The sequence below is a fragment of the Drosophila grimshawi genome, unplaced genomic scaffold (assembly GCF_018153295.1).
Source record: "Drosophila grimshawi isolate 15287-2541.00 unplaced genomic scaffold, ASM1815329v1 contig_1367, whole genome shotgun sequence".
Taxonomy (NCBI): domain Eukaryota; kingdom Metazoa; phylum Arthropoda; class Insecta; order Diptera; family Drosophilidae; genus Drosophila; species Drosophila grimshawi.
In genome coordinates this window covers 13,570,972-13,598,166 of record NW_025062889.1, presented here as the reverse complement: position 1 = coordinate 13,598,166, position 27,195 = coordinate 13,570,972, and the positions used below count along the sequence as shown (strand labels likewise).

General features: G+C 38.9%; 1 protein-coding gene across 1 annotated transcript; it reads left to right on the top strand.

Annotated features, from left to right (window-relative positions):
* On the top strand, positions 1-26,906 carry LOC6559671 (homeotic protein distal-less). The gene is made up of 7 exons (XM_001986704.2): positions 1-615; positions 3,489-3,664; positions 5,981-6,174; positions 25,549-25,690; positions 25,773-25,877; positions 25,991-26,204; positions 26,349-26,906. The coding sequence occupies exons 1-7, from the start codon at positions 482-484 to the stop codon at positions 26,365-26,367; spliced, it is 984 nt and encodes a 327-aa protein (XP_001986740.1). The 5' UTR covers positions 1-481; the 3' UTR covers positions 26,368-26,906.
* The last annotated feature ends 289 nt before the right edge of the window (positions 26,907-27,195 follow it).

Below are 27,195 nucleotides of genomic sequence, written 5' to 3'. Positions count from 1 at the left end.
ACAACAACAACAACCGCAACAACAGTAACAACTGCAACAGCATCATCAATATCCAGCATCATTATTAAAGGCTGACCCAATTGCGAGTGCAACAGTTTCGAGTGTAAACCAACAAATAAATAAAGATAAATAAATTGAAAAGTTTGAGTGTTCGACACAAGTGCAGCTAAGGATTTACGCGATCGTCTTCAAGTATTAACAAAAATAACAATCAATACTCTACAAACTTTTTTTCAATGTGCAATTAAAACTGAATTACACTCACACCACATATCACACCCACCTACACACACTTACACACGCACACACACATACAGACAGCTGCCGTTGTTGTCATTGGTTTTGAAATTTTTCTGCACGCGCGTTTCCAAGAAAAGCCGCCAAAATTCTTGATAAAGTGGCCTCAATAGGCGCCAACACGCTCAATTTTACGGATCTAGGGAGCCCCTACGAGGGGCCTCCCAGCACCCCACAATCGGGCATGGATGCGCCGGACGCACCACATACGCCCAAATATATGGACGGTGGCAGCACCTCAGCCGCCAGCATCACGCCCGGCGTTCAAATACCGGGCAAGTCCGCCTTTGTGGAGCTGCAGCAACATGCCGCCGCCGGGTGAGTCTTCAATGCAATGCATGCATGCCGCCACATGCAATATGCCACAAGCGTTTAGTTCGCCATACAAAGTTTGAGTTCATTGTTTGCTTATCAGCGCCACAGAATCAACCAACAAAAATGTCAAAAGTGCTCGCATGAAGGACACACGCTCTAACACAACTCACGATCTGAATGACTGACTGACTGTCTAACGACCTGAGTGACTGACAAACGGACTGACTTACTGACTGACTGACAACTGCCTGCCCCTTCAGGCAAAGCTCAGATTCAGTTTCAGTTTCAGTTGCGACTCGGTTGCAGTTTCGATTTACTTTTGTTATCAGGCCCGCGCCATCAACTCTAAATACGACACACCCAAAAAATTGACTTTAGGGCGTAGCCGGCTCTTTAAGATACTTTAATTTGGCTCAGTTAATTGTAATATTTCCTTTTCTTATCCAAGCTTAATATGCAAAATTCAAATATTGTCATATTATATATGAAGAAAATGACTTCACAAGAAGTTCTAACTGAAAAATGGTAGTTATTTAAAGTACATAAGTTATAGTTCGAGTTAGAAACCTTCATATAGGATACATAAATATAAAAATGATTCATTTAAAATATTTTTTGATTATTAAACAAATACCAAAATAGGTTTGAAAAATCAGAATACACATAAATAGAATAAATAATGTGATACAATTATTTAGAAAAATGATTTGGCCGATTTTGTTTCCAATGATAAACATATTTATTAAATAATTATAAAAAAAACTAGATCGCTTAAAATGCTGCTGAAATACTTATAAAAAAAAGATATATGAGAAACAAAATCCCAGCACTTGGACTAAAAAACTTACCTTTTAGAATCAAATGTTAATGTTATATTTTTAAAGTAAAATTGGTTTTTCTATAGGCTATATCAATAGGCTTGATCAAAAAGTGAATAAAGTTCAGTTAAATCTTTTCTATATTTTATTTTATTTACTTGAAAAAAAAAATATTTTGAAGTGATTTGAAGATTAAATCTTATTCTGTTGTTGTCATGTTCTCTAAAAATAAATTTTTTTATTTAGAGTTTAGAGTTTATTTCCTTGCTTCTTTTATTTTTTCTTGCAATCCAGAAATTTGATAGATAAAATAAATTAGCAGTCAATTGGAAGTAAAAGCTGTGATTATTTTTTTCTACCCTGTTTTCGGGCTTTATTCTTTCATTGATATATACTATCATTACTATATTCACTTCAGCCACGAATTAGTTTACATATTTAAACTTGTCAGATGCAGTTGAAAAATTGAACAATATATAAAATGTTCCTAGAAACCAAGTCAATTAAATGCAGCTGTCATAATATTTACTATAATCAGACCTAAAATCGCTGTGATAGCTGTAAAGCTGACCTCTGGCTATATGGTAAACATACGAAATTTCCATTATCTGATTGCCAGCGAACATATTTATTCACATGTGATCAGTTTTTATCATGTTTTGAAAACATCTATCTGAATATTTAAGTACATATATACTCGGTCTTGTAAATAATTCCTTTTTTTAAAAGCTCCCCTGGTTTTTGTTGTTTTTTTTTCTTCTTGATTTAAGAAGTCACTTTATGTAGTTATTGGATTCTCGCATATTTATGTATATATCAGGGCAACTTTTCCGGGTTTGGCTTATGCTGGTTTTCTGTTCTCGCTTTAGCTTTGGCTCCCTGCTTGCTTGAAAAGCCAGCGGCAATGAACGGAAGCCAAAAATAAATTCAATTAAGTGCAGTTTAGACTGCACAGTATATAATATGAGTGTAAGTACTCGCATATATATGCTTTGCAGGGGTGCGTTAAAATTCTTAGGGTACTGTAAATATTATTTATGTTATTTGTGGTGCAGTTTCTCTCCCTCTCTCTCTGTCTCTGTCTCTTGCACTATGTGTATGTTTTTGCAACGCACGATTCGATTTTTCATTATACATATTTCATTGTATTTTGTGTTTTGCGGTTTGGCATTTTGTCATTTTTGTAGTGGTGCGTGTGTGCAACTCCAAAGTGGTTCGTTCGTTGGTTAGTTAGCTGCTTGCCATATTGCGGAGTTGAGTTGCGGTTTTCTCTTTGCTGTTGCAGTTGCCAGTTGCCAGTTGTTGCCAGTTGTCAGTTGCGGCGTTTCGTGTGTTGTTTCCGTTTCCGTGTTGCCTTTTGGCCCCGCTGCATTAAATATTTCATGCCGTTTTATTGGGCAATCTGTTTGGAAATGTTCAAATGAAAGCACGGCCCAACGAAAATGTTAGACTTCTGTCGCATTCTCAATACTCGGCGACCCCTGGGAAACTGTTCAACTGTTTGAGTCCTTTTCTACTCGCTAGTAAGTAGTCTTGGTTGTGCCCAAAAAAGTGTTAACAAAATATTTACTACCTGTTTGGGTAGCCACACTCCCGGTAGTACAACATTTATATTGATTTTTTCTCCATATAAAGTTCAGGGCTTTAACAAAATAAAGTTAGCAAAACTTTGTTTTTTTCCCAGCTTTTACATTTGTTGTGAGAAAAAAAGTTTCGTTTCGACGCTTTCTGCATTAAACATGATATTTCAGTTGAACTGAGGTTTTATTTTGGGGCTCTGGAATTTAATGGACGTTGTACAGCACTGAAAAGTGTAGACAAAACACGCAAACTTTGCTTGACTCACTTTTATTTTGTTGTTCTCTGTTGTTCGATTTAGGTTTTCAGTCATTTGTTGTTCTTTGACCTAAACTGGCGTGCCAAAAGGCCAACAATGAATATTATATGAGACATAAGCTACAAGAATATACAAATTAAAACTTTAAATATCACGGCTTCTACGATATCCTTAATTAAAATTGCACTATTCTGATTTGATATTTTGATTTGTCATTGCAGTTACGGCGGCATACGCAGCACCTACCAGCATTTTGGTCCACAGGGCGGTCAGGATTCGGGTTTTCCGAGTCCACGCAGCGCCCTCGGCTATCCGTTCCCGCCCATGCATCAGAATTCCTACTCTGGCTATCATTTAGGCAGCTACGCGCCGCCCTGCGCAAGTCCGCCCAAGGATGGTAAGTACTAAATTTCATTGAATTCAATAAGAAAAAAATATATATACAAAAACTTGTCGCCAACCCCCTTACAGTTGTCTGTCTGTACACATCATTTAAAGTTCATCTGGTATTGTTGCCTGCCCTCTCTTGTCTGAAGATCTCTTGAGCATCTCTTTATGCATAGCCTTTGGCCTCAGCTCAAGATCCCAAGATCTCAAGCTCAAGCTCTTTAAATTCGCACTTTTTGGCGACACTTGAACTCGAGTGGGCAACGCTCGTTCGAGCGCTTTTGTTGTCGTGTCAAAAGACTTGACTTTGACAGTTTCAGAAACCAACTCTATTTTATTTATTTGCACATTTAAATTGAATATCAATTAATACACCTTGCAGGGTATTTGACGCTGGCTTCTAAAACTAGTTTAGATTTTTATTTACTTTTATTATTAATTCATATTTATTTTAATATACTCTAAGCAAACGCTTGACATTTTATAATTTATTGTATAGTATAGTATATTTTATTACTTAATTAACATTAGCTAATAGAGTAGGCAAGTAAGTTTTTTAATTTAAACTGTTTCTTGGCTTATATAAAACTGTTTTACTTGACAGAAGTGGTTAAATTTAATTTCATAGACAATTAGCTTTTAGTGCTTAGTACGTGTTCACTTGCTTTATTTTTATAGAGCACGAATAGTCTTTCTAAATATCAATAAATCAAAAATGTATGTGAATAGATTTATAAATAATTTGTTTTACACAATTCTTGTGCCTTTAGACACATGTAGTTCCATTAGATAAATGCACATATATTCTTTTTATTTCGATAATAAATGCCTAGCATTATTGCGCGCTTGACTGTGACATTTTGTTAACCATCGCATTTTGTTAAACAATTTTGTTGCTTTTTTCGTTGCTGCTGTTGGATTTTTTATTATTATTTTTTTTTTATGCGTTTTGGTTGAGCAGTTTTGTACGTAAGTGAAAAGCAATTCATTTTGCCAGCTATTGTTGCCGACAACTCAGACAAAAAGCAATATATACAAATATAGTATATATCTATATGATGTGCGATGAGAAACGCAGTTTGACTTTTTGGCACACATTTATCACACATACGACGCATCGGCTGAGCGGGCGGCCAATTAACCTTGACTTGACTCTCAGCACTTGAAAATTGTTATTGAGCAGCTGTTTATACGAAAGCCGAGACAGCTGATCGTTGGCCAAGTTAAGTAATTGCGCGCCAAAAAGACTGGAAGACTCCTATATAAAAATGCTAAATGTATGGCCAATAATAAATGGCCTACTGCCACATACACACATACATACACATACACATGTATATATACAGTAATCATAATTGCTGTAATTACGTTTTCGTTTGGCGTAATTAATTACACCATTCTTTGGTGAAGTCGCTACCGCAAGAGACATGTGCAGTGGCAGCGATCCAATGGCTGCTCTCTCACACACACACACACTCGGACACACACACACACTCGCACACACACACTCGCACACACTCACACACACACACACATATACGCACGCATTAGGGACCTGGTGTCAGTCTGACTAATGGCCCATATGGCATGCCGGCTTTGGGTGGTCACTGAAAATATAAAATCATCTCGCCATCTCGCTCGCACGTAGCCATTTTGTCATTAAAGCCGCAGCACGTGCTGCAAGGCGCCAATATTTTCGACACACACACACACACACATACACATGCACTTGGACAGGTAACAGCAACGACTATACTACAACTATATATGGGCGCTTAATACTAGTTGCTGGATTCGCGATATTTATTTGAACAATTAGCGACGCGTCGCAACGTCATGAGTTGCAGTTACCGCTTGCCGCTTGCCCCTGCTCACTGAACTTGTGCACAAAAGCTATGCGTTGTGCGAGTGCTTTGAACTTTTGCTTTTGTTTATATGGCCGTAATTGTTAATTAAACTTAATTACGACTCAACTTACAAGTTACTTAGCGTTCGATTTGGCGATCCCAAAATGAGAGTCGTCAACTCGTCGACTCTTTTGCTCTTTAGCGCTGATGTGGTTTGCAGTTGGGCAGCTGTTATACATTCCAAAGTCAGGGCGCACTACTCATAAATATGCATAGGTTGCAGTTGGAAGTTATGCCAGTTCCAGTTCCAGACTGGGTAAATTGTTGCCATAATTCTTATGTATAGTTATGAATTCATCATATGCCGCATTTGGCTGTAAATGCTTTTGCCTGCTTCTGTGGCTCTCTACCATTTGGTATTTTCTTAGTTTTTTTTTACTTTATTTATTCTTCTAAATGGCTTCGTTTGTCTCTCGCAGACTTTTCAATCTCCGACAAATGCGAGGACTCCGGCCTACGCGTCAATGGCAAGGGCAAGAAAATGCGCAAGCCACGCACCATTTACAGTTCACTGCAGCTCCAGCAACTGAATCGACGTTTCCAACGCACCCAATATCTGGCTCTGCCCGAACGTGCTGAGCTTGCAGCGAGTTTGGGCCTAACGCAAACGCAGGTGAGTTCTATACATATATATCTAGAATATATAAAAAATCCTTTTATATACGAATTTTAGTATTATAAATACAAATACAAACATAATATATAGGGATATAAAATAAATACATAAAGTTTTTAGTATTTGTTGCATTATCTTAGTGTGAGCAAAAAAAAATCCATGATTAGCAATGAAGTTGGTAATTAAAAATAAGTTGATTATCAAACGACAGCTTATTTTATCCCACGTTTATGTATTTATATAAGGATGATTGTTAAAATAATTTGCATAGTATTTTACTTTATTGTGGTACTTATATTAGCCATATCAGACTTCCCAGTTAGTTTACTAACAAAGCCAAAATAGGTTGTGCAAAAATAGGTTTAAGCCATATAAAGTCAATTTACAAGTCGTTTTTTAACAGTCCTGTTGATAGTTGTTTAAAGCTATTATTTATAGGTTAGACATAAGATCTGCATAAGCTGATATATAGCTATGTATTTAGATAAAAAGCCAAAATATTTGTATAACGTACGTTTTTAAAATCTTAATATATAAGTATATATGTGTTGATAAAATAATATAGTAAATAATGCAAATATTTTTCATTACGTTATTTGGAAAATGCTTTGGCTTAAGCGAGTAGGATATCTCGGAATGGAGTCCACACAAGCTCTCAATCAGCTTTATATCTTCTATCAAACTGTTTATTTTACTAAGGGGTTTGCCCATATTTATCTATTGAAATCGTTACAGCTCCTATTTTATAAGGATATTAATATGTTTTGCAAGCTCTTAACTTAAAAGCTAGCCATGTCTGAAAGTTGAGTGTTGTAAATAGCAAGTTTCATTAGGTATGCAGGCATTTGTTATATGCATCAACTGACTCAATTCCCTGGCGATAGAGTCCTGCCCCTGGCAAAAACATTAAGCAGCAGTAAATGCATTCCAAATTGAATTGTTGACATGCCTCTAATGTTGACTGACAAACGAGGCAAGGCAGCAACCAAGCCGCAGCAAGGCAACAATAACAAGCTAGACGCAAACTACCGCCCACGCCTGTGACCCTCTCTGGCGTTCACACACACATACATACAAATATTCACACACACACACATGTACACATAGATAGCAGACGGGTACTAACGACTGCGTTTAATAACGTAATGTGTGCGCTCTTCTCGTTGCTGTTGTTGCTGCTGCTGTTGTTCTTGTTGTTGCTGTTGCTTTTTCACTCATTTTGCACGTGTGTCAATGTCAACTTTTGTATGACGACTCAGCAACAGCAATAGCAACAAGAACAACAACGAGTATCTTTTAAATGCACGCGCTACTGCCCACGGAAAGAGAGAAAGACACAAAAAAAAAAAAAAAAAATAAAAGAAAGAAAAATAAATAAATAAAAAAAATATAATTGTTATGAAAAGGCAAAAACAAGGCCTGCCATTGTGGCTGCTTGGCGACACCCACCCAGTTTTCAGTTCAAGTTCCCGTCCACGTCAAACTGTCTGAATGGCGCATTGTTTTTGTACAATAGTTTTTCCACATGAAAAGCAAAAGCAACAAAAAACAAACTGCAAAAACTATTGCATAAAAAAAATAGAGAAAAAAATAAATAAAAAGTAGATGTGAATGAGTCTCGTTTTTGAGAAATTTATTGATAGTGGGCGTGGGCTTCCTAATTGAATTAGTGTGCCACAAAAGTTCACGCACACACTCACACACACACACATACCGAGCACAACTGAGGCATATTGTAAGTCAGCTAAAATGAAACTTGTAAAACAAGTTGAAGACCCTGCTGCTGCGGTTTTGTATATATATATATATATATATGTGTGTGTATTGCTGCGTGGGTGTTGCTCGGCCGCAAGTTGTTTATCAAGATAGTTATTTGAATACGGCTGCGTTGCTGCCAAGCCACAGACACAACTCTCGAGCGTCGAGTCCCAAGTCTGAGGCGGGGCGTGCCACACGGCGGCTGTGCAATAAATTTGTACCCAGGCCAAAAGCAGTTTACTTAGTCACCCCATAAACGCTGATTTACATTGGGGGCAAAGCCACATAAGCCAGGCTCAGTTCCTCGTGCCAAGTCCTCGACTCCAAGCGTCCGCAATATGTGGCAGCCAAACCTGGCAGCTGTCAATCGATGTCAGCATTGTCAGCGAATGCAGTTTTGGGCGCTAGCCGAAAACAGCAAAAGCAACAGCAACAACGGCTAGCTAAACAAACAGCCACGCCCACTGAACTGCAGCAGGCAGGCGACACAATCAATTTGCTTTATCTGCTGACCCTGCGGCATTAAAAAAAAGGGGGTTAAACGCAAATTTAATTTATGACTGAGCCAAAGGGTGTTGCCCCAAACTAACTGTTTCTCCAAGCTGATCAAGTCACTCGGACCAACTAGTACTTGCTAAGTTCCCTAGTCCCGTCTGGCTGTCCTGGGCGCCCCGGGATAACTTTCGATTTCGTCCACGCGCGTGTTAATTAAAACCGCCCTCGCATTTCAGTTCGGCACCCGCAACGGAAGTTTTTTATTGATTTGCCAGCGCGCGAGCTATAGTTATAGCTACAACTTGCAACTGTAGTTGTTGTTGTTGTTGTTGCTGCGGAGCCAAGTGCTGGCCAAGTGCCCAAGCCACGCCAATGTTTGACCCGTGCAAACAAACTATTGTGCTTTGGCTCAAGATTTATGCGTTACACAAACAACTGCATTGGCCACCAACTGCCATGGCTTAATGGCCTTCATCGGGACGCAGGTCAACTTTGCCAAGTCAAAACATTAAGTTTATTTTGTTGCTTTGCTGTTTAGCTAAATACTTGCGCTGGGCTTTATAAGTTTCCCAGGGAATATGTAACTATAGAGGGAATTCCCAGGGAATATGTAACGATACTCTACATAAATAGTTAAATTTCTAAGAAAATCAAATATAATAATTCTGTATTCAACAAATAAAACAAAATGGAATTTTGAAGTTTAAGGTTTTCCAGCAAATTAATTATATTCTCTATTCTTTTTTCCCCCTTGCAAAATTAAAACCTTTGTTAAAAAAAATCCAGTGGAAAGCCCAACTAGCTGTGGGTGTTTCCCTCCTGTAGCTTTAGCTTGTTACCATAACTTCAAGTAAATCTGAGTTAGTCTCACAGCAGTTATATGCATTTCATGAATATGCATGTAAGAGTATTTAATTTTCGTCATAAGTTTTGTGTGTTTGCTTGCGTTTTTTGGGGCGTTATTGTACAATTTGTTGTTCCTAAAGTTTTGCATGTTGAATACTCGTATTCGCATTCGCATTTTTAAAATGCAGCCAGGCAACGTTTAGCTCTCAGCTCTCAGCTCTCAGGCCTCAACTCCCAGCTGACACTGACAGATTGTTGTTTGGCATAGCCTCAATCTAGCGACATGTTCTAACACCTGCTAATGAAAATGCAGCAGCAATATCTATAACTATGGATATGGTTATAGAAACTGTACGATAATATACTTTGCTCAAAACTATGGCACATTATACTCGATTTTTTTTCTTCACTGTATCGCTTTTTTATAGTCGCTGGTTTTGTTTTATCTTTTGTGGTGCTGCCTGCAAAATATAATTATGGTAATTTCATTATTATTATTTTTTGCGTCTTCTGCTGTTGCTGGTGCAAAATATATTTAAAAAAAAATAAACTTGTTTCTGTTGCCGGTCGTCAGCAGCTAGCCCGGTTTCGCACCGCCTGCCCGTCCACCTTTTGAGTTGCATCTTTCACTTGGCTTTAAGTACGCGCACTTGTAGTTTGATTTTGAAAGTGCATCCGGTGGCTGCTGGGCGCCAGATCAATTTATATATATACATATACATATTTGTATACGTTTATGTATATAAACACATATACTAACAAGTAGTCATGCATTTGTGTGTGATCTCTTTAAGTTTCGATTAAAGCTAAATGCTGGCTACTGTTTTCATATGTTGCCTTTACTGGTTATTGGCTTACACAGCTACTGCTTAATTGAATAATTACATAGAACGTTGGCAGCTGATCGCCAATGCTTCAATATCAAGCAACTCACCAAAAAACATAAAAATCTCAAGCCCAAAACTTCAACTCAAAGCTGACAGCGCGAGACAAACGCAAACACTAAGAAAAATATTTCGAAATTCGAAAAAAGAAAAAACGCCAAATTTTAAACTACGCTGCAGTCCGTGCGAACCGCTCAGCGAGCTGATCGGAAAGCGAAAAAGAACCTTTTAAACTGCGTGTTTATGAGCTCATATCGGCACATTTTGATCTGGTTGTGGTTACTCCAACAACAACCACAAAAGGCCGGGCAGAAAAGGGCGCAACGGCTGAAAAATTGTAGGAGGCCACGTTGACTCGAAAACAAAGGATTTGAGGATTTTGGCAGCAACATCAAGTTTATGTTTAGCAGATGAACTGCCAAAACGGCGCTTGTGGAAGCTCTGCAGAACGCAAGACTCTATACAAAATGTTCGTGCTCTAAACAGGTAAAGACTGACAGGCAACTCAAAATAATATAAAAGAGTAACTATTGCTGAATCCCATTCACAGTGAATAATAGTGCAAAAAATGACATGTTGTAGTTATCAGACATAATTTCAAATACAAACACAATGATGTTAAGTGAGAATGCTTTCGAGGGATCGATTAATGAAGCTTGAATGTCCTATATATTCTCAATACGAGATGAATTCTCAGGCAACAAGTGTCTGCATGATTGGAAAAGGGAAAAAGACAATAAATTGTATTCTTTATAAATTCATAGTCCACAAAAGTTGCCAATTAAATATAGATATATTTATATGAATCAAATTTTTGTTCAAATTTAGTTTAAGAACTTAGTTTAAGAACTAATATCCATTAGTTATCTCTTATCAGTGAGTATGTTGTACTAACATTTTGCAACTGACTTGCTCGGCTGCTCTGGCCTGTCTGTAAAAATCAACATCGCCTGCTTTATGTGCGCGTGTGTGTGTGTGTGTGTGTGTATGCATGAGTGTGTGTCCCTGTGTGTGTGCGAGTGTGTTTGGTTGTGTGTTGGCTGCTGCACGCAGACGCAAAGGTAGACGCATCGCCCACGGTGCACACCTTCGCAGCAGCCTTTGTTACTCTTGTTGTTGTTGCTGCTGCCAGCGATAAGTCTACTCCTCCCCTAGCCCCAAAAAGAGCACTGGCACTGAAATACAGCAAAGGTCATGGACTTTACTAAAATAAAAAAGAATATATATATATATATATATATATATATATATATATATAAAACAAAAAGGAACGAATTACACAAAAAAAATTCTAAAGAATTTCGAAGCAACTTCTATAAACATTTACGGATTTGAAATACTTGCAAACATTAAAATTAAAATTAATTTCTACAGCCACCGCATTGCGTTTAATGTGCGCAAATAGTTTTATTGTATTAAAGTGTGCAAAACAAAATTAAACAAAAAAAAAAAATAATACAAACAAAATAAAATAAAAAACTAGCACAACTTGATTTAAATAATACAAGTGTCGAGTTAGTATCAGCGGCTAACTTGGAGCGACAGCCGTATAGCGAACAAAAAAATGAAAATGAAAAACTGGCTGACCGCATTTAAATGCTCAGGCAGCGGCATGAAATGAATGTGACGGCAGCAACAACAACAGCAGCAGCAACAATGACAACAACACATCGTATATCAGTGATTGCCTGATTTACGCGCGCAATGTCAATTAAATTATGGCACATAATACTATGTAACTCAGCCTGCAACAACAATAACAACACACGTCTTAATCACACGCACATTGCAAGAACAACAACAGCAACAACTTTGTGTGACCCACCAGCAGCAGTTGATATTGCTGCTGCTGCTGCTGCTGCTGATCGTCGTTGTCGCCTCCCTATGTCGAAATTTTGCACCGTACGCTCGCGTAACAGGAACTTTGAATTAAGTTTGATCAGCGCTGTTGTTGTTGTAGCCGATGCTGATGCTGATGCTGGTACTCGTACTTACTACAACAGTAGCTGCAACAACAACAGAAGCAGCAGCAACAGCAACAGCAGCATCAAACGCTCAACAGCTGGCAGCGACAACAACAATCCAGTTGCCATTAACAATGATGCATTGCTCGAACCGGAGCCAGCGAGAGGCACAGACAGCAGACGGATAACAACGGGGAAACAGTCGGGCGGTACAGGTGGGGTGGGTACTCAATTTCCCACTCGACACTCGTTTCACTTTTGGTGTCGCCTCATCTCTCAATCTCAATCTCTCCACTCTGAACTCATCGAGTGACAAGTGACCGCATTTGCATATTTTGAGCGAATCTAATGCACAGCTCATCTTGAAAAGTATCTTCAACTCGTACAGTTACAATTTGTATCTTTCAAGAGCATGCCTCATAGTTTTATTACATTTAGACATTTGTGTAGTATTGTTTTAGTTTTCAGTGCTTACGTGCTGTTTGCGCAATCTTGATTGTGGTTGACATAATTTGATGAACAAACGAAAACAACTAAAGGCTATGAAGATTCAGGTGTTGATAGATCTTTCAAAATCAGTCACAATATGTGTGCCAATGATCATTTGGAAAATAGTACTTAGATGCTTTAAAAATAAGTTTTCGGATGGAATTATTTATGGCATCAATAATCAATAAACAAAAAGTTCTTTGTTTGCTGTTAAAAAACCAAAAATCAATATTATTTAACAGGATTTTTCCAAGCTCGTTCTATAACTTGTGGAGTCGAATATTCACCTTTGTTTTTAACAATAGTAGTGACTACACTGTAACTTCGACAACATAATATATACATATTTTTTGTTATAGAATTAGAAATTTATAATAGACCATTACAAATTATTTTTAAGAAATTTTCCTTATACATGACAACTACACTTTGCTAAACATGAATGTTTCCTCTCACTTTTCGCTTGGTTCCCGACTAATTTTTCGCCTTTTGAGATTTGCATGTCTTGTTTATAACCAGTTATATGAACAGGCTGACATCCATTGGCTTCGTTTTTTTTTTTTTTTTCATCTGCTTTGCCGGCAACATCAACTTCATACCATGTAACTATCTACAAGTATATCTTTGCATCTATCTTAATAGCAATAGAAAGCAAGTTGGGCTGTTGTATGCTCTAGTTTTGCTTATAATTAAGTTTGTGTTTTTACAATCGGGTAGCATAGCCTTAACATCCTGTGGCTGGGCGTCCGATAGCCGCATCCACTTCCTATTAGCAGCCTCAAGAGTGGTCCAGGCAGCTGAACGGATTTAACGCTTGTCGCCGGCGTTAAAAGCAAGTTGCCCAGTTCATTCACAATATTTTGTGGGCTTTCAAAATGTGCAAAACTGGTCAGCAGCATCGTCAACTTAGACAACAACAGCGCAGGAAATTACAAAATAAAACGTTGCAATAAAAATTGAAATAAAGTAAGTAAAAAACAGAAACTAGGCAGAAACTTGTAGCCTGAACAGCAGATCTGTCTTGAAGTCTTGAAGCGAAGTGAGAGTATTCAAATAAATAAAATTTTATGATTATTGCGTGTGCCCAGAGCGAGAAAGGGAGGAGCCAGGGAGTGGGAGAGAGGCAAGCAGACGACAGCGTGTCTGGCTCTGGCTCTGGCGCTGATCGCAGTTTTGGGCATGGCCCAAACTATTGACAAATATTACGTGGCTAAAGGCAACTAACGCTGGCGTTTGAGGTTGGCGGGTTAATTACGAGCACTCGCACACACACCCATCAACCACAACAACAACTACAAGTTGTAAACAACATTGAGTGTGCTTCCTCCGACTGTGGCTCAAGGATGCGTGCCAGTCGTTGTGTCTACGCCTGCCGTTGAGTTTGCGTCTCAAGATTTCAGTTACGCGATAATCACAATAATTATTATTTTATTATGAACCAACAAAAAAAAATCAACTTTATGAAGACGAGGCATTGACGGCACTCGTTCCAGGCAGCAACCAACTTGGCAACACCCGCCAAGGCAGGCCAGAACCAGAAATTGGAGCTGAAGTCGGGGCCAAAAACAAAAAAAAAAAAATCGCAAATCCATGTTCTGCTTTATGATGTATTTTTAATCGATGCATTGAGATTTGTGCGCGCTCCTTTTGGCTGCGCTACCCTCTGGCTGTGGGTGGGTGCTCCACAACGACAACCACAACGACGACGACGACGAAGGCGCTGACGTTAAGGATGACTCAGCGAGAGCTCATGTTATAATTGGTTCTCAAATTTGCAAAATGTGTGCTTCTTAAATAGTTCGCAATTTGAAGCCGTTGCAACCCTTATAGAAGCTCACAGCTCCTTCTCCTTCCCCTCCTTATTGCCTGCTCTTACTGGCCTTGTAAATGCGATGCCAATTAAACTGCTCGAATATATCTTGTTGTTGCTGGGGCCATGTACTTTGACACTCCAATTAATGTTTTGTTTTTTTTAATTTTATTTTTTTTTGGATTCGATGGGAGATGCGAGCAGTGAAAATCTTTAGAGACAGCAATTGTTACAACAACAACAATAACAAATAAAAACATTTACTACAATAGCAGACAACTTTTAACGCTTGGTTAATTTTGTACATTTTTCCACTCTTTTGTTTGTTTTTGTACTTTTCGTGCTGTTTTTCCATTATCATGATCGCTGTTTTGTGATATCCGCTTGCGCTGTGTGAAAATGCATAGAAAAATCTAGGCACAACAACAACAGTACCTAAAATAAAGCGACAAATAATAGTTAGCTGACCATGATTTCATTTGCTCGGTAAAAAATATTATTTAAATTACGGCTAAACAAAACATAATACAAAACAGAAAGAAAAAAAAAACAAACGAAAAACCCCAAAGAATGCGCTTATATAAATTGTGCAATTACCCGCCACACTTTTTTTTTGTAGTTATCTATTTGTTAAGATCTTATAAAGTGAAACGAGATCGTCACTATCGCGTAATTATGAAGTGCTGACCACAAATATGATTTGCATTCCCCGAATACCCATTTGAAGTAGGCTAGGCATGCTATAACATAGTGTATACCAGACCAAAGTTTATGTATACATATTTTAACAATTATATTTTCTTGATTCCATTGAAGCAAAGATGTGAACTCACAAATCCTAATAGCTCGAAGCATTGTACATTGCTTACAGGGTATATTCTGGTCTGATACTTTCCTTATTTTCATGCTAGCTTCATATTTAAATGTTTAGTCTTAATGTTTTCTGCTTTTTGCCCTTTTCACTTAATTTGTTCGCCTGTTTGACATAGTATAGACTCTTTTTTGTTCCTAGCCCTAACTCGTTCCAATTTAGTGGAGCTGTGTGCGGCGGCCTGGAAAATGTTTCAAGTGCATTTTTATGAGCGCTCTTTAATTTTGTGGCTATGCAGTGCGGCAAAAGAATTTGAGTGAGCAGCAATTTAAATAGCGGTAATTAAAGTTGTGGTTAAATAATTGACTAAGTGCATAGCAGCTATGGCAAGGGAGAAAAATTGAAATATATCCATATAAAACAGATATCCATAAAAATGCATTTATTGCATTAGAATTGCAACTTGATATTCGTTTATAAGAAGTTCTGAGTATGTAAGAAAATATTATTATTATTAATTACAAATATTTAGCTAGAAGATTATTTATGGCGACTAGTTATGGTGATTACTTAAGAATAGTCAGTTTTATATAAGTTAGCAAAGTGATTTTAATGACATAAAATATAAATATTTTTGATTAGTATTTAAAATTAATAACGATCGATAAAAAAGTATTTTAATTTTATTTTTAATACTTCTATCTTTATCGAAAATTTCAACATCCTGATGTGGTAATCGTTTATAACATTGATCGCATTGCTTATAGCATCATCATTTGATCAAAGTTTATAGTTCAGCACTTCTCATTGTTCTCATAGTTACGTATAGGAATATTTTTGCCTTAAGTCATTGTTACATTTGCAGCTTGAGTGGGACTTCCCAGAAATCTCAAATCTCATAAGAGTCGTTACTTTCGAATGGATACGTCAATAATAACACGTGATAAATCATATACTATACATAAAAAATCGATATACAAGTATTTCTTTAATAGAATCGCATTAATATTAAACAGACAACTTGGCTTAAAGTATTTCCCAAAACAGCAGCAGCTGCGACGCCGTATCTTAAGAGGTGTCCCACCAAAAAAAAAAAAATGCTATTTGTTAGTTTGTCAGTTAGTTGCGATTTGGTGGAGACCCCGTTCCCCTCTCACATAAGACTTGCCATGACATAAGCAGCAAGTTGCGAGCTGAAACGTACTTTTAGCCAGAGCTGACTGTCACCTGCTGCAGGCAACGAAGCCGAAACTAAATTAAATATGACTAATATTTTGCAGTGACTGTAGCACACACACAAAAACAATAACAAGCAGAGACAGAAAGTACTACAGCAACGTTGACTAAGTAAAACTTAAATGCGCGTCGCGCTCTCGAGTTTTGTTCGACAAAAATCTTTTTATTGTTGCTTTTGCTTTTGCTGCTGTTGTTGTTGTTATTGTTGTTGCTGTGAGCGTTCCGCCCCGTCACGCCCTCCTCACAAGCCAGCAAGCGAGGCGACGTCAACTTGGAACTTGGCACTGCAGCAGCCACTGCCCCGCGACCCCTTTGTTGCTGTGGTAGTTGCTGCTGCTGCTGCTGCTTCTGTTGTATCTGCTTAGAATCTCACCTTGACAATTGTTGATCAAATGCTGCCGCCGATTTATTGTTGAAAAATTTTTACGTCAGCTGCTGCTGCTGCTGCTGTTTTTCATCATAATTTTGTGCGTTATGCTGTTGTTGCTGTTGCTGCTGCTGCTGTTGCTGTTGATGGATTACAAAAGCACAACTGCAATACTGACTCAGTTTTAGTTGCTGCCAACAAATTAGAATTACAAAATTTCAAGGCCTTGCAGGTGAATCAAAAGCGAATGAGAATACGAATTCGCAGTAGTATTCGTTAACGTATTCGCTATTCGCAATTCGCATTGCATGCCACTCGCTACTGCTGTTGTTGTACAATTTTCAATAGTTCACAGCGACTGTGACTGGAACGAATATGGGAACAGTTTCCGGATTTGACAACATTGTTGCACAACAAACACGGCTTTAAGAATGGGCAACGAGCAACGCCGGATGCGCATCATCCGCTGGTCACCGTAGACAGTATGTAAACAGCTACGGGATTTATCTCAGTCGCGATTGGCTGTTTAATTGATTCTCCGTATTCTTCTAGAAATGGAAAAAGGCGCATTTTCTGCGCCATTAAAGTACTAATAGAGTTAGTAAAATGCTCGATTTGCTGCTATAGCTTCTCTTAATTTGGCAATTGGCATGTGGTTGGCATGTTGCGAGCTTGACTTCGAGCGAATCCGCTGAAAGAAAACCCAAAAGTTACTGTTATTTGTAGTGGATTGGCCGTTACGCAAACAGCTAACAACTTACTCAGGTTGCAGCCATTATTAGCGCATAAATTAAACAAGGTGCAATTGACGACGTTCAATCGAAACTTGTTGAAAGTATCTGAATGTGTGCATCTTTCTCCTGTCGCATTTTATGGCTCGCTTCAAGTACGTGACTGAAAGCTAACCCGCAACAGCAGCAGCTAGTGAAATGCTCATGCGTGGCAGCTATTAAGCAATCACCGTAGCAACAGCAGCAGCAAGTGCAGCCTATATAGAAATTAGATCAATATCTTTATTTTTATTTATAAATTGTTTTACGTGGCTGCCTTCAAGGAGTGCACTCATTTCTCATTAACCGCAAAGCCAGCAACAACCAGCAGTAACAGCAACATCAACTTGTTAATTGTTGTTGCTGTATTAGAGACGCGTTGCGTTATATAAACGGACCGCAGTCTCTTGCACAGTCTTCAGTCTTGAGTCTTTAGCTGCAGCACCGGCCTTGCCTAATTGCATATTTATTGTTTATTAAATATAGCTTCCCGCGGGGCAAGCTCATAACTTGCTCCTGGCTGCTGTTGCTTTTGCTGTCGCTGTTTCTGTTGTTATTGCGTCTCATTCACTTTTACGCATTGCCTATATATGCATAAATTAATGAAGCGCGCGCCATTCATTGCACTGCGTCTAGCTGCTCATTGATAAAGATCAATGGCATAGCGGAGACAACGTCACATACACAACACAACTCTCCCCAGGGAGGAAGACCGTTGTCGGCGATCGCAGTCGTTGTCGCAATCGCGTCTCTCTCACTCTCTCTCACTCTCCCTCTCAGCTGTAGACAAATCCCAAAATGGTCAACTCGGTGCATATTTTGCATGACTACAGCTCGCAGCTTCAGTGAGCTTCACTGAGCAGCAGTTAGCCGCTGTTGCAGACACGTGCGTGCCATGAAAATCAAGTCAAAGAGTTGGGGGTCAAATAGCTGACTACCTCGCAACCAATATGCCCCGCTGGCCACGTGTTTCAACTTTGAACGTTGCTGCTGCTGCTGTTGCTTCAGCTGATAATGATGCTGCTGCTTATGGAGCACGGGTTGCCATCGATTTGCTTTCAATTTGTTTGGCTGCAAAGCTAGCCAAGCGGTGTTAACTTGCTTTCATTTCAGACAGAGATGCTGCGGCTGCCCAGGCGTTACTGTTGCGTTGTTGGACTGGCCTTGAAGCCCTTGAGCGTTTTTTGTTGAAACTGTTGCTTTCTACTTTTTTTTTTGTTTTTATGTTTTTTTTTTTGGTTTTGCTTTTTTTTTTTTATTTTACTTGTGTTTTCGGCGCTTTTGGCATGCACATGGGGTAGGCGTTGCCCCAAACAGCCCGCAACGATTTTATTTGGAAATCACTTTTGTTGCACCTACCAAGACCTAAAGTTCCAGAGCCAGGGCCAGAGCTGGACCTGAAGCTGAAGCTTCTGCTGTTGCCTGTTTGCTCAGCGAACGCTGATGCTGATGCTGATGTCGTTGTTGTTTTTTTGTTCTTGGGGTTAAGCAGCGGCCGTTAACAAGCGACTGAACAAACGAAAGACTTAGACAACGAACTTGAAATAAAAAAAAACGGTTCGCCTTGACTGTAGAACGTTTGCATGTGGCTTTTAATGAGCTGTAGCTTAAAAGCTGAAGCTGAAACTGAAGTGGTGGCCAACTGTACAGCATGTGCGTGACACTTGACTCTAGGGCATGGCACAGCTCAACACAGACATCGGGATGGAGTGAGGAGCGCGGAGAACGCTTTTCAAAAGAAAAGTTTTTTTTTTCTTTTTTTTTTTTTGCCACGACATGGCATTGTATTCATTATCATTTTTTTCCATTTTCGTTTTTAAAATTTTTGTGCTACGTTTTAAAGTCATTGCCTGCCCTGCGGCGCCGTCGTCGTTGTTGTTGTTGTTGTTGTTTGCAGCGGCTGCTGTTGATGTTGCTGGCTGCATACGAAGTTATAAGCAAATTTTGCCGTTGTTAGCAAGTAAAACAGCAACAACAGAAAATCGCATGCAATGTACAAATTTTCCAACAATGAAAAGGCAGCAACAACATCAATAACAACACCAGTAACAGCCAGAGAAATAATAACAATAATAAAATGAAAATGCTACGGCCGGCAAGTTGCGTAATCCGTCAACCATGGCAGTCAAAAGAGCAACGCAGCGAGAAAAATATTAACAACAACAATAACAACAGCAACAACAACACCAACAACATTGAAGTTAAGGCAAGACAATCTTAGTCGCCCAGTCGCCCAATGGCTGTGCCCATTGCTGTTTAGTTAGTTTTGTTTGGGGGGTGGGTGGAGCTGGAACTTGTTGCGGTTTCTCTTGCACAGCAAACACACGCAACAATTGTGTAGCTTAAGCATACATACACACACACACACACACTCGCACACAATTGCGCTGCATGCAAAACGCCCGCAACAACAACTGAGACAAGAGCAATATTAAGTAGCTGCTGTTGTTGTTTTTGCTAACAGCAATCGCAAATTTGCAATCTATTTCTGAAACATTAAATAATAATAATAAATGCGTTTTTGCTTTGTTTCTTACATATTTTGTGATTGTTTGGCTTTTACTTTTTGAGCAGATAAAAATCTTTTGGCCGCGTCGCAAAGTTGCCGCGTTTTATGAATGATCGCCAGCTGTTACCCTCGCTTCTCTATCCTCTCCTATCCCCGCTGGTTGGCTGGCCGAAAAGCACTTGTTGCGCCAGCTTCAACTTGTTATTGTTGTTGCTGCTACGGCTGGCAGTCGCCGGCTGTTGACGAACAACTTTAGCGACAAGATCATAAATCAAAATTTTATTTTATTTCGCGCAGCCCCACAGATTTTTAGCTCGCGCGCTCACGCTCTCTCTTGCCCTCGCTCTCTGTCTCTCTGTCGCTCTCTCTTTTCCGCTCTTCTACTCTGTCTCTTTTTGAAATTTTTATGGTTTTTTTCTTTGAGCATAAATTAAAAATTGCCGCTGCCTTGGCGATTGCAGCCCGATTAAATTAGATTGCCAGCTTGCCGGCCAGCGCTGGGGATGACTTCGCTGCCTAAGCACGTCGCAGTCATATACCCACTGACTAACTGTCTTACTGACTACCTGACTACCAGTCTTGAGCGACAAGTGGCTAACTGGCCGCGGCGCGTGCTGGCTGGAAGGAAAGTTGATGGCGGTTAGATGTCGTTAAACTGAAATGGAAAACAAAAGCCATGTTAGCCAGCAAATCAACGTTTATTCAAATTGTATCAAAATGAAAGTGAACAACAGTGCGTATGTGCAATATAAAGCAAAGAAATTATGAATGGAACAACAGATGTTGCTGCTGCTGCTGGTGCTGAGGCTGCTGTTGCTGTCAATTTGGTGGCTTCGTAAAGTCGCATTTGAATGTGCCATTAATCAGGCTAAGCAAAATGTTTACAAAATGTAACAGCAGGCGGGCTGGAAAATGCGGCATGAGATAATTCAAAGAGCCGCAGACTAAAAAGCAAAAGCCGGCAGAAGTGGTTTAATGTTGGCCAGCAAATTGCAAATTCGCTCACCAAAAATGTGCAGCAAATATGTTAAAATCTTGTTGCATGGAATTTATGAATGAAAAGCCAAGAGGCAAAGCCAAGTGCCACAGTTAAAAGGCCAGCAAAAAGACCAGCTTATTGTTGGCTACATAACAAGCAAATGCTGAGAACAATGCGGGGAAAACACTGCAGGCAGCCGGATTGTTGTTGCTCCTGCTGCTGTTGCTGCTGCTAGTAGCCATAAATTTGTGAACAGTAACCAAAACAACACCAACAATAAAACAATAACAGCCAAGTGCAACGCTCGAGCGCAACAAAAAAAAAAAATAAACACATAAACACATTTTGCAGACAACATTTGCAGCTTGCTCGAAATGGCCAAAATGGAAAATGCAACAACAACAAGAGGAATTGGTTTTGTTTCAGTTTTTTTTTTTTGGGCGTTGCTGTTATCATTAACCGGGCGCAGCGTTGCTGTCTTGTCTATTTACTTAGCAGCAGCAGCTTTAGCCTCAGCTAATAAAGTGGTAACTTCCTTGGCGTTGCCTAAATTTATGACCAGCTGACTGACCGTGCAGGTTATATTTCCCGGCCCTCAGTCTGGGGCGTGGCAGTGCGATAATTCATCATAGAAACGGAAAAAGTGAAGTCGAGTTTTGTCAGTTTCTGAAGAAACTCATATTCGTATTTGGCCAGCAGCGCTCCCACACAAATCAGCAAAAAATCAAAAGTAAACACAGGCATGAACATGCGAATATATATATATATATATAGTTATACAATAATCGATTGCGTTATCTATTCCCACGTTTTAAATGCTCAACTGTCAAATGAATTAAATGCACAAACGCGAGGCGCATTCACATTTGAATTAAGACCAACAACGCACTTTGGCAACAGCATCGCGACAAACCAGTTTTCCATTGCACACACACAGGTGCACGATGCAGTTGCCCCCAAGACTCAAGACTGTGATATGCAACAGCTACAACAGTTGCTGTTTGGCTATTAGAAAGCATCACGGGGTGCATCTGTTGGCTTGTCGCCTGGTCATCAATTGTGGTTCTGACATATTGCGGAAGTGATGAAGACATAAAAAGCAGAAGTAGATAAATATACAGTAGCGACAGCGGGTGAAAAGGATAAAGCTTCAGTTATTACAAGAATAACCACGCACATCTACCGAATATTTTGCTGCAAAATATGAAAATTAAATATAATCGTTCCTTGGAGCAAAAACATCCATCAATAATAACTTTTTTCAAGTTAAATATAATATATATGATATGGATAAATAGACTATTATATATTGACTCAGCCAGTTCTGCTGATAAGATATATGCACACTGCATGAGTTCAGAAATGTCTCGCAGCTGGTGACACAATTATAATACACTCTGAAGTAAAAAGCCAGGTTAAGAAGACAGATCTCACGTCAGCAGCGGCTGCTGCTGCGGCTGCTGCTGCGGCTGCTTCAAGTGACACAGTGACATGCTAATTTCTCGTTATTTTGTTTTTGTTGTTTTTGTTTTGATCTTATGTTTGTTTGCCATATTTGTCCATATGAAAGTGGTACAAATTGATGCGAGAGCCACAAAACCAATGGAGCTGCAGATGTGGACACCACACTGGCTGCGACTCTAGAGTCCAAGTCCGAGTCCGAGTCGGAGACCGAGTACCATTGCCATGACATAAGGCTGATTGACATTTGACAGACTGTCTGTTCGTCCATCTGTCTGTCAGACAGTCTGTCTGACTACACTTTTACTCTCGTGAGTGGTTTTTACTTTTTTTTTTTTGCTTTGCATAAATATTTATAGCAATTCGAGTGGGGGGAAATAAATTTATCTAGAGTTTGCGGTAAAGTGTTCTTCAAGAAATATGCAAGAAATTCATGTATGTACATATTTTTCTGTAGTTTCTTTTGTAAAATTTTTGGCATAAATTTCAAGTCAATTGCATTTAATTTGTTGATATATAATTTATGGTGCTTAGCATTAGTTTAAAAAAACCTGCCAATACATGTTAATATTATAAATACAAATCCGACAATTGAGCGTCAAATATTACGACAAGTGATAATAATCACTTATTGATGTTCAGCCGGCGAATCTTTATCTTAAATATATTTTATATTGGTCTGGGGACATCCATGATTTGAATTAGGACTTTATAGTTTGCAATTTACTAAGAAACTTTAGATAATGATTTTACAATAATTTCCCGAATTTGTTTAGCTTATTCACCCATTTTCTTGAAGAGCGTTGACCTGACTTTACCTCTAATTCCAATACTTTTGAACCAGTGCCAAATATAAAATGTTGTCGATTTTTGCAGCTGCATAACTGAGAAAGTGTCTGTTTTTTTTCTATAGCTGTCGCATGTTATTTTGAGGTACGTCGACAATATTTTATCATTGAACTCTTATTTTGCGCATGGTTTCTCTTGCGTAACTGTTGACTGTGGCGGCAACAACTACAAACAAAAAAAAAAAAAAACAGCGCAACAAATGAAAATTCAAGCGAAAAGATGAAAATTAAAAATAATATCCGTTCTAAATGGTGTCTTTAGCATCTCCAAGCATATAGCTAATATTTCAAGAGGTGCATAGATCAAGGCGAGAATTAATTAAACTATTCAAAAAACGATGCTCGAGAGTAGCTCAATTGAAGCGGTGCGCCCCTGCTCCCATTATAATGTTGTGTGCCGCTCGATTGCACATTAAATCGAAACGAAAATGAAAACGTTTTTTTTGGCTACCGTCGCCCAGCGGCAACGTCGTCAATGTCAACGATCCGACGACGCTACGACAATCCGGCGACAATCCGGTGGTCAGAGCGATTAGCGCACATGTCTATAGTCAATACCGGTAGTTATCGCTTAATTGAATCAACTACTGCCGATCGCAGAGCGGAATGCACATAAAAATCAGGCGCAGGCGCTGTACCAAAGCCAAGCTCAAAAATTGCCAAACTCTTTATGGGCGACATAAAAAGCAACCAGTGAAATTCGCTAGCAAAGCCAAAATTAAAGTGCGCAACAATGGGCAGCAACACAAAAAAAAAACACAAGTTGAAATGCTCTAGGCAAGCTTACTCAATTTAGGGATACCCTGTTACCAGCTCTGAAGTACCAAAAAATATTCTGGTTGAAATAAGATCGACTATTTTTCTTTATAGAAAAGATTTCTTGAATATTTTTTTGTGTTTTAAAAGTATAAATAAGTTAAGGTATAAGTCATTTTAGTTATTAAAATAATGCTTCCACAGAGAATGATGCAATCATACCCAATTGATGTGTACAGGGTATTGAAAGAGCAAAAAAATGAAAAGAGCGCATGCTACGCTACAAAAATCCAACCAACCGCGAAGAACGACCTTGAACAAGTCGGTTATAGATGGATATATATACGTATATATGTATAGGAATATATGTATGTATTGCATATAGCTACAGCTACAATTTGTACGTTATGTCTATGTGTAAGATTGCAAACTGTAGATACAGTTAAAAGCGCGCATAAATAGCATTAGATACGCGTTGCTGTTGTATCTATATTTATACATACAACACACTTCAGTCTGAGTCTGAGTCTGAGTCTGAGTCTGAGATTCAGCTACGGGGTATGTGAGGCTGCTGCGGTGGCTGCTGTTGCTGTTGCTGTTGCTGTTGCCGCTGTTACTGCTGCTGCCGTTGGCTTTCAAAAGTGAAGTGCGCACAGCTCAGCGCACAATTAGTTCTACATAACAACAACAGCAAAAACAGTAGATACACGTCTCGACTCGTTGCGATTCGAAAATGAAAATTGAAAGTAACTGTGAGATACATTTTTGGCTCATTTGCTGTCGCTTCAAGTGTTTTTGGCTTTGCAAATAAGCGACTCTAATGACGACATCGTCAAGGCGCAGAAATTATACTGCACTCAAAAGCGACTGATAGATACTCATGCAAATACACACACTCATACTCATTGGCGAATAAAGACATTTTGCAATTGTCACACGCTGCCAAAATGTGTTTTCTGTTTTCTGTTTCTGTTCCTGCGGATGCCAAGCCAAGTGTTGGAATCATTTTAGCTGCCAGCTGCTTTTCATAGGCATTCACTTTTAATTTCATATGAAAAGCCGTTTGAAAAGCCGTCGTCGTCGTCGTCGTTACTTACTTAGTCAATATCACAATGTTTTTACATTCGATTCAATATTGAATGTTAATCCGTTTTGATAACACCATTTGACGCTACCAAGGATGCTGGGTACGACTTAATTAAAGCCACGATTGCTCTTTTTATTACCAAGTAGACAACTTAATCGCCATTTGCGATAATACACAACAAAAATGAAGAATCATGCTTAGTTGTTAAAGTTTAATGCACTTATTTATACGTATATATGTGTATGTGTATATGTATATTGCTTTTGATTGCTTACTGAAATTTATTACTTTTCTGTTACAGGTGAAAATCTGGTTCCAGAACCGTCGTTCCAAGTACAAAAAGATGATGAAGGCCGCTCAGGGTCCGGGCACCAACAGCGGCATGCCACTGGGCGGCGGTGGACCCAATCCTGGTCAGCATAGTCCTAATCAAATGCACAGCGGTAAGTTTGTTTTTTGTACTACCACCGCACATTTATAACGATAATAATAATATATGTATATAATATATTTTATGTCTTGCAGGCGGTAATAACGGCGGTGGCTCAAATAGCGGCTCACCCTCACATTATCTACCTCCCGGACATAGTCCAACGCCATCAAGTACGCCTGTGTCTGAGTTATCACCCGGTAAGTCTAAAGCTAATAAAAATACATATACACAACATTAAACGCGTTTATATACATTTTAAATAATATTTCATACGAAACTCTCTCTCCCCCGATTTCTTTTATATTGTCAGAATTTCCACCCACGGGTCTTAGTCCGCCAACGCAAGCGCCATGGGATCAGAAACCGCATTGGATTGATCATAAGCCACCACCGCAAATGACACCACAGCCACCTCATCCAGCGGCGCCGCATCCGCAATCGCACCACCACAATCCGCCGCCCCAAATGGGCGGTTATGTGCCCCAGTATTGGTATCAGCCCGAGACGAATCCATCATTACTTACGTAAGTATGGGAATTCCCCAACAAAAAAAGCATAAAAAACGAAAAGAAAAAAAAATAAAAAACACCACAGTTGTGCTACAAAACTTGTCGTTGCTTTCTAACTGACCGATTGTTTCCTCTTCTTTGGCATGGTTTCTTTTGCAGCGTGTGGCCGGCGGTTTAACAGCACCCGAACCAGCTGCACCCGCCGCCCTGCGCTGCGTGGTCATCACAGTCCGCGCATTCGCAATCCTACGAGGCAAGGCCCTGCGCCGAACTGAATCTGCACCACAATCATCATCATCATCACAATGATGCGGTTTTCGTGGGCGATGGCGAAAGGGTCGCGACGGGTCAGTGAATGTCACACACACACACACACACACACAAACAAACAACACACAACTACAAATCTTAGCCAATAATTGAATATTAATTGAGCATTGATTGAGGATCATATATAACAGAACATTGTAAAATATTAATTAATATGAAGCAGTTGATAGGCCGTAAAACATTTTGTATATTTAAATTTTAAAATGTGAATGAGTCGTTTTAAAGTTAGTCTCTTTAAGAAATAATACCTATTAAAACAAAATACATAAAATAAAAATAAACTTACACACACACAAACACACACAGACAGACATTCCTCAATATTGTTTTGTCCGAGTATGAAACGTGTCCTTTACCTTGTTTATATATTTTTTGTAAACTATAGCTAATTGCATATTGTATAAATATGAACAATAAAAAATATGAAAACCACAAAAAAATATATAAAAATTGAAATCAGCTGTTGATCTTAAGCCTTTCTTTTAGAGCCAAGCAAACGCAAAGGTATCTAATTTGTTTAGTTTATTTACCGCTACCTTTTTTTGTATAGAACGAGCAAAAAAAAAGAAGAATCAGTAAAAATCAGATCTCAACGGAACATTTTCGCATATAATTTTCATAATAATGTCCCAACTGCACTCGGAAACAATAATAACAAAGCAAAAACAATAACTTT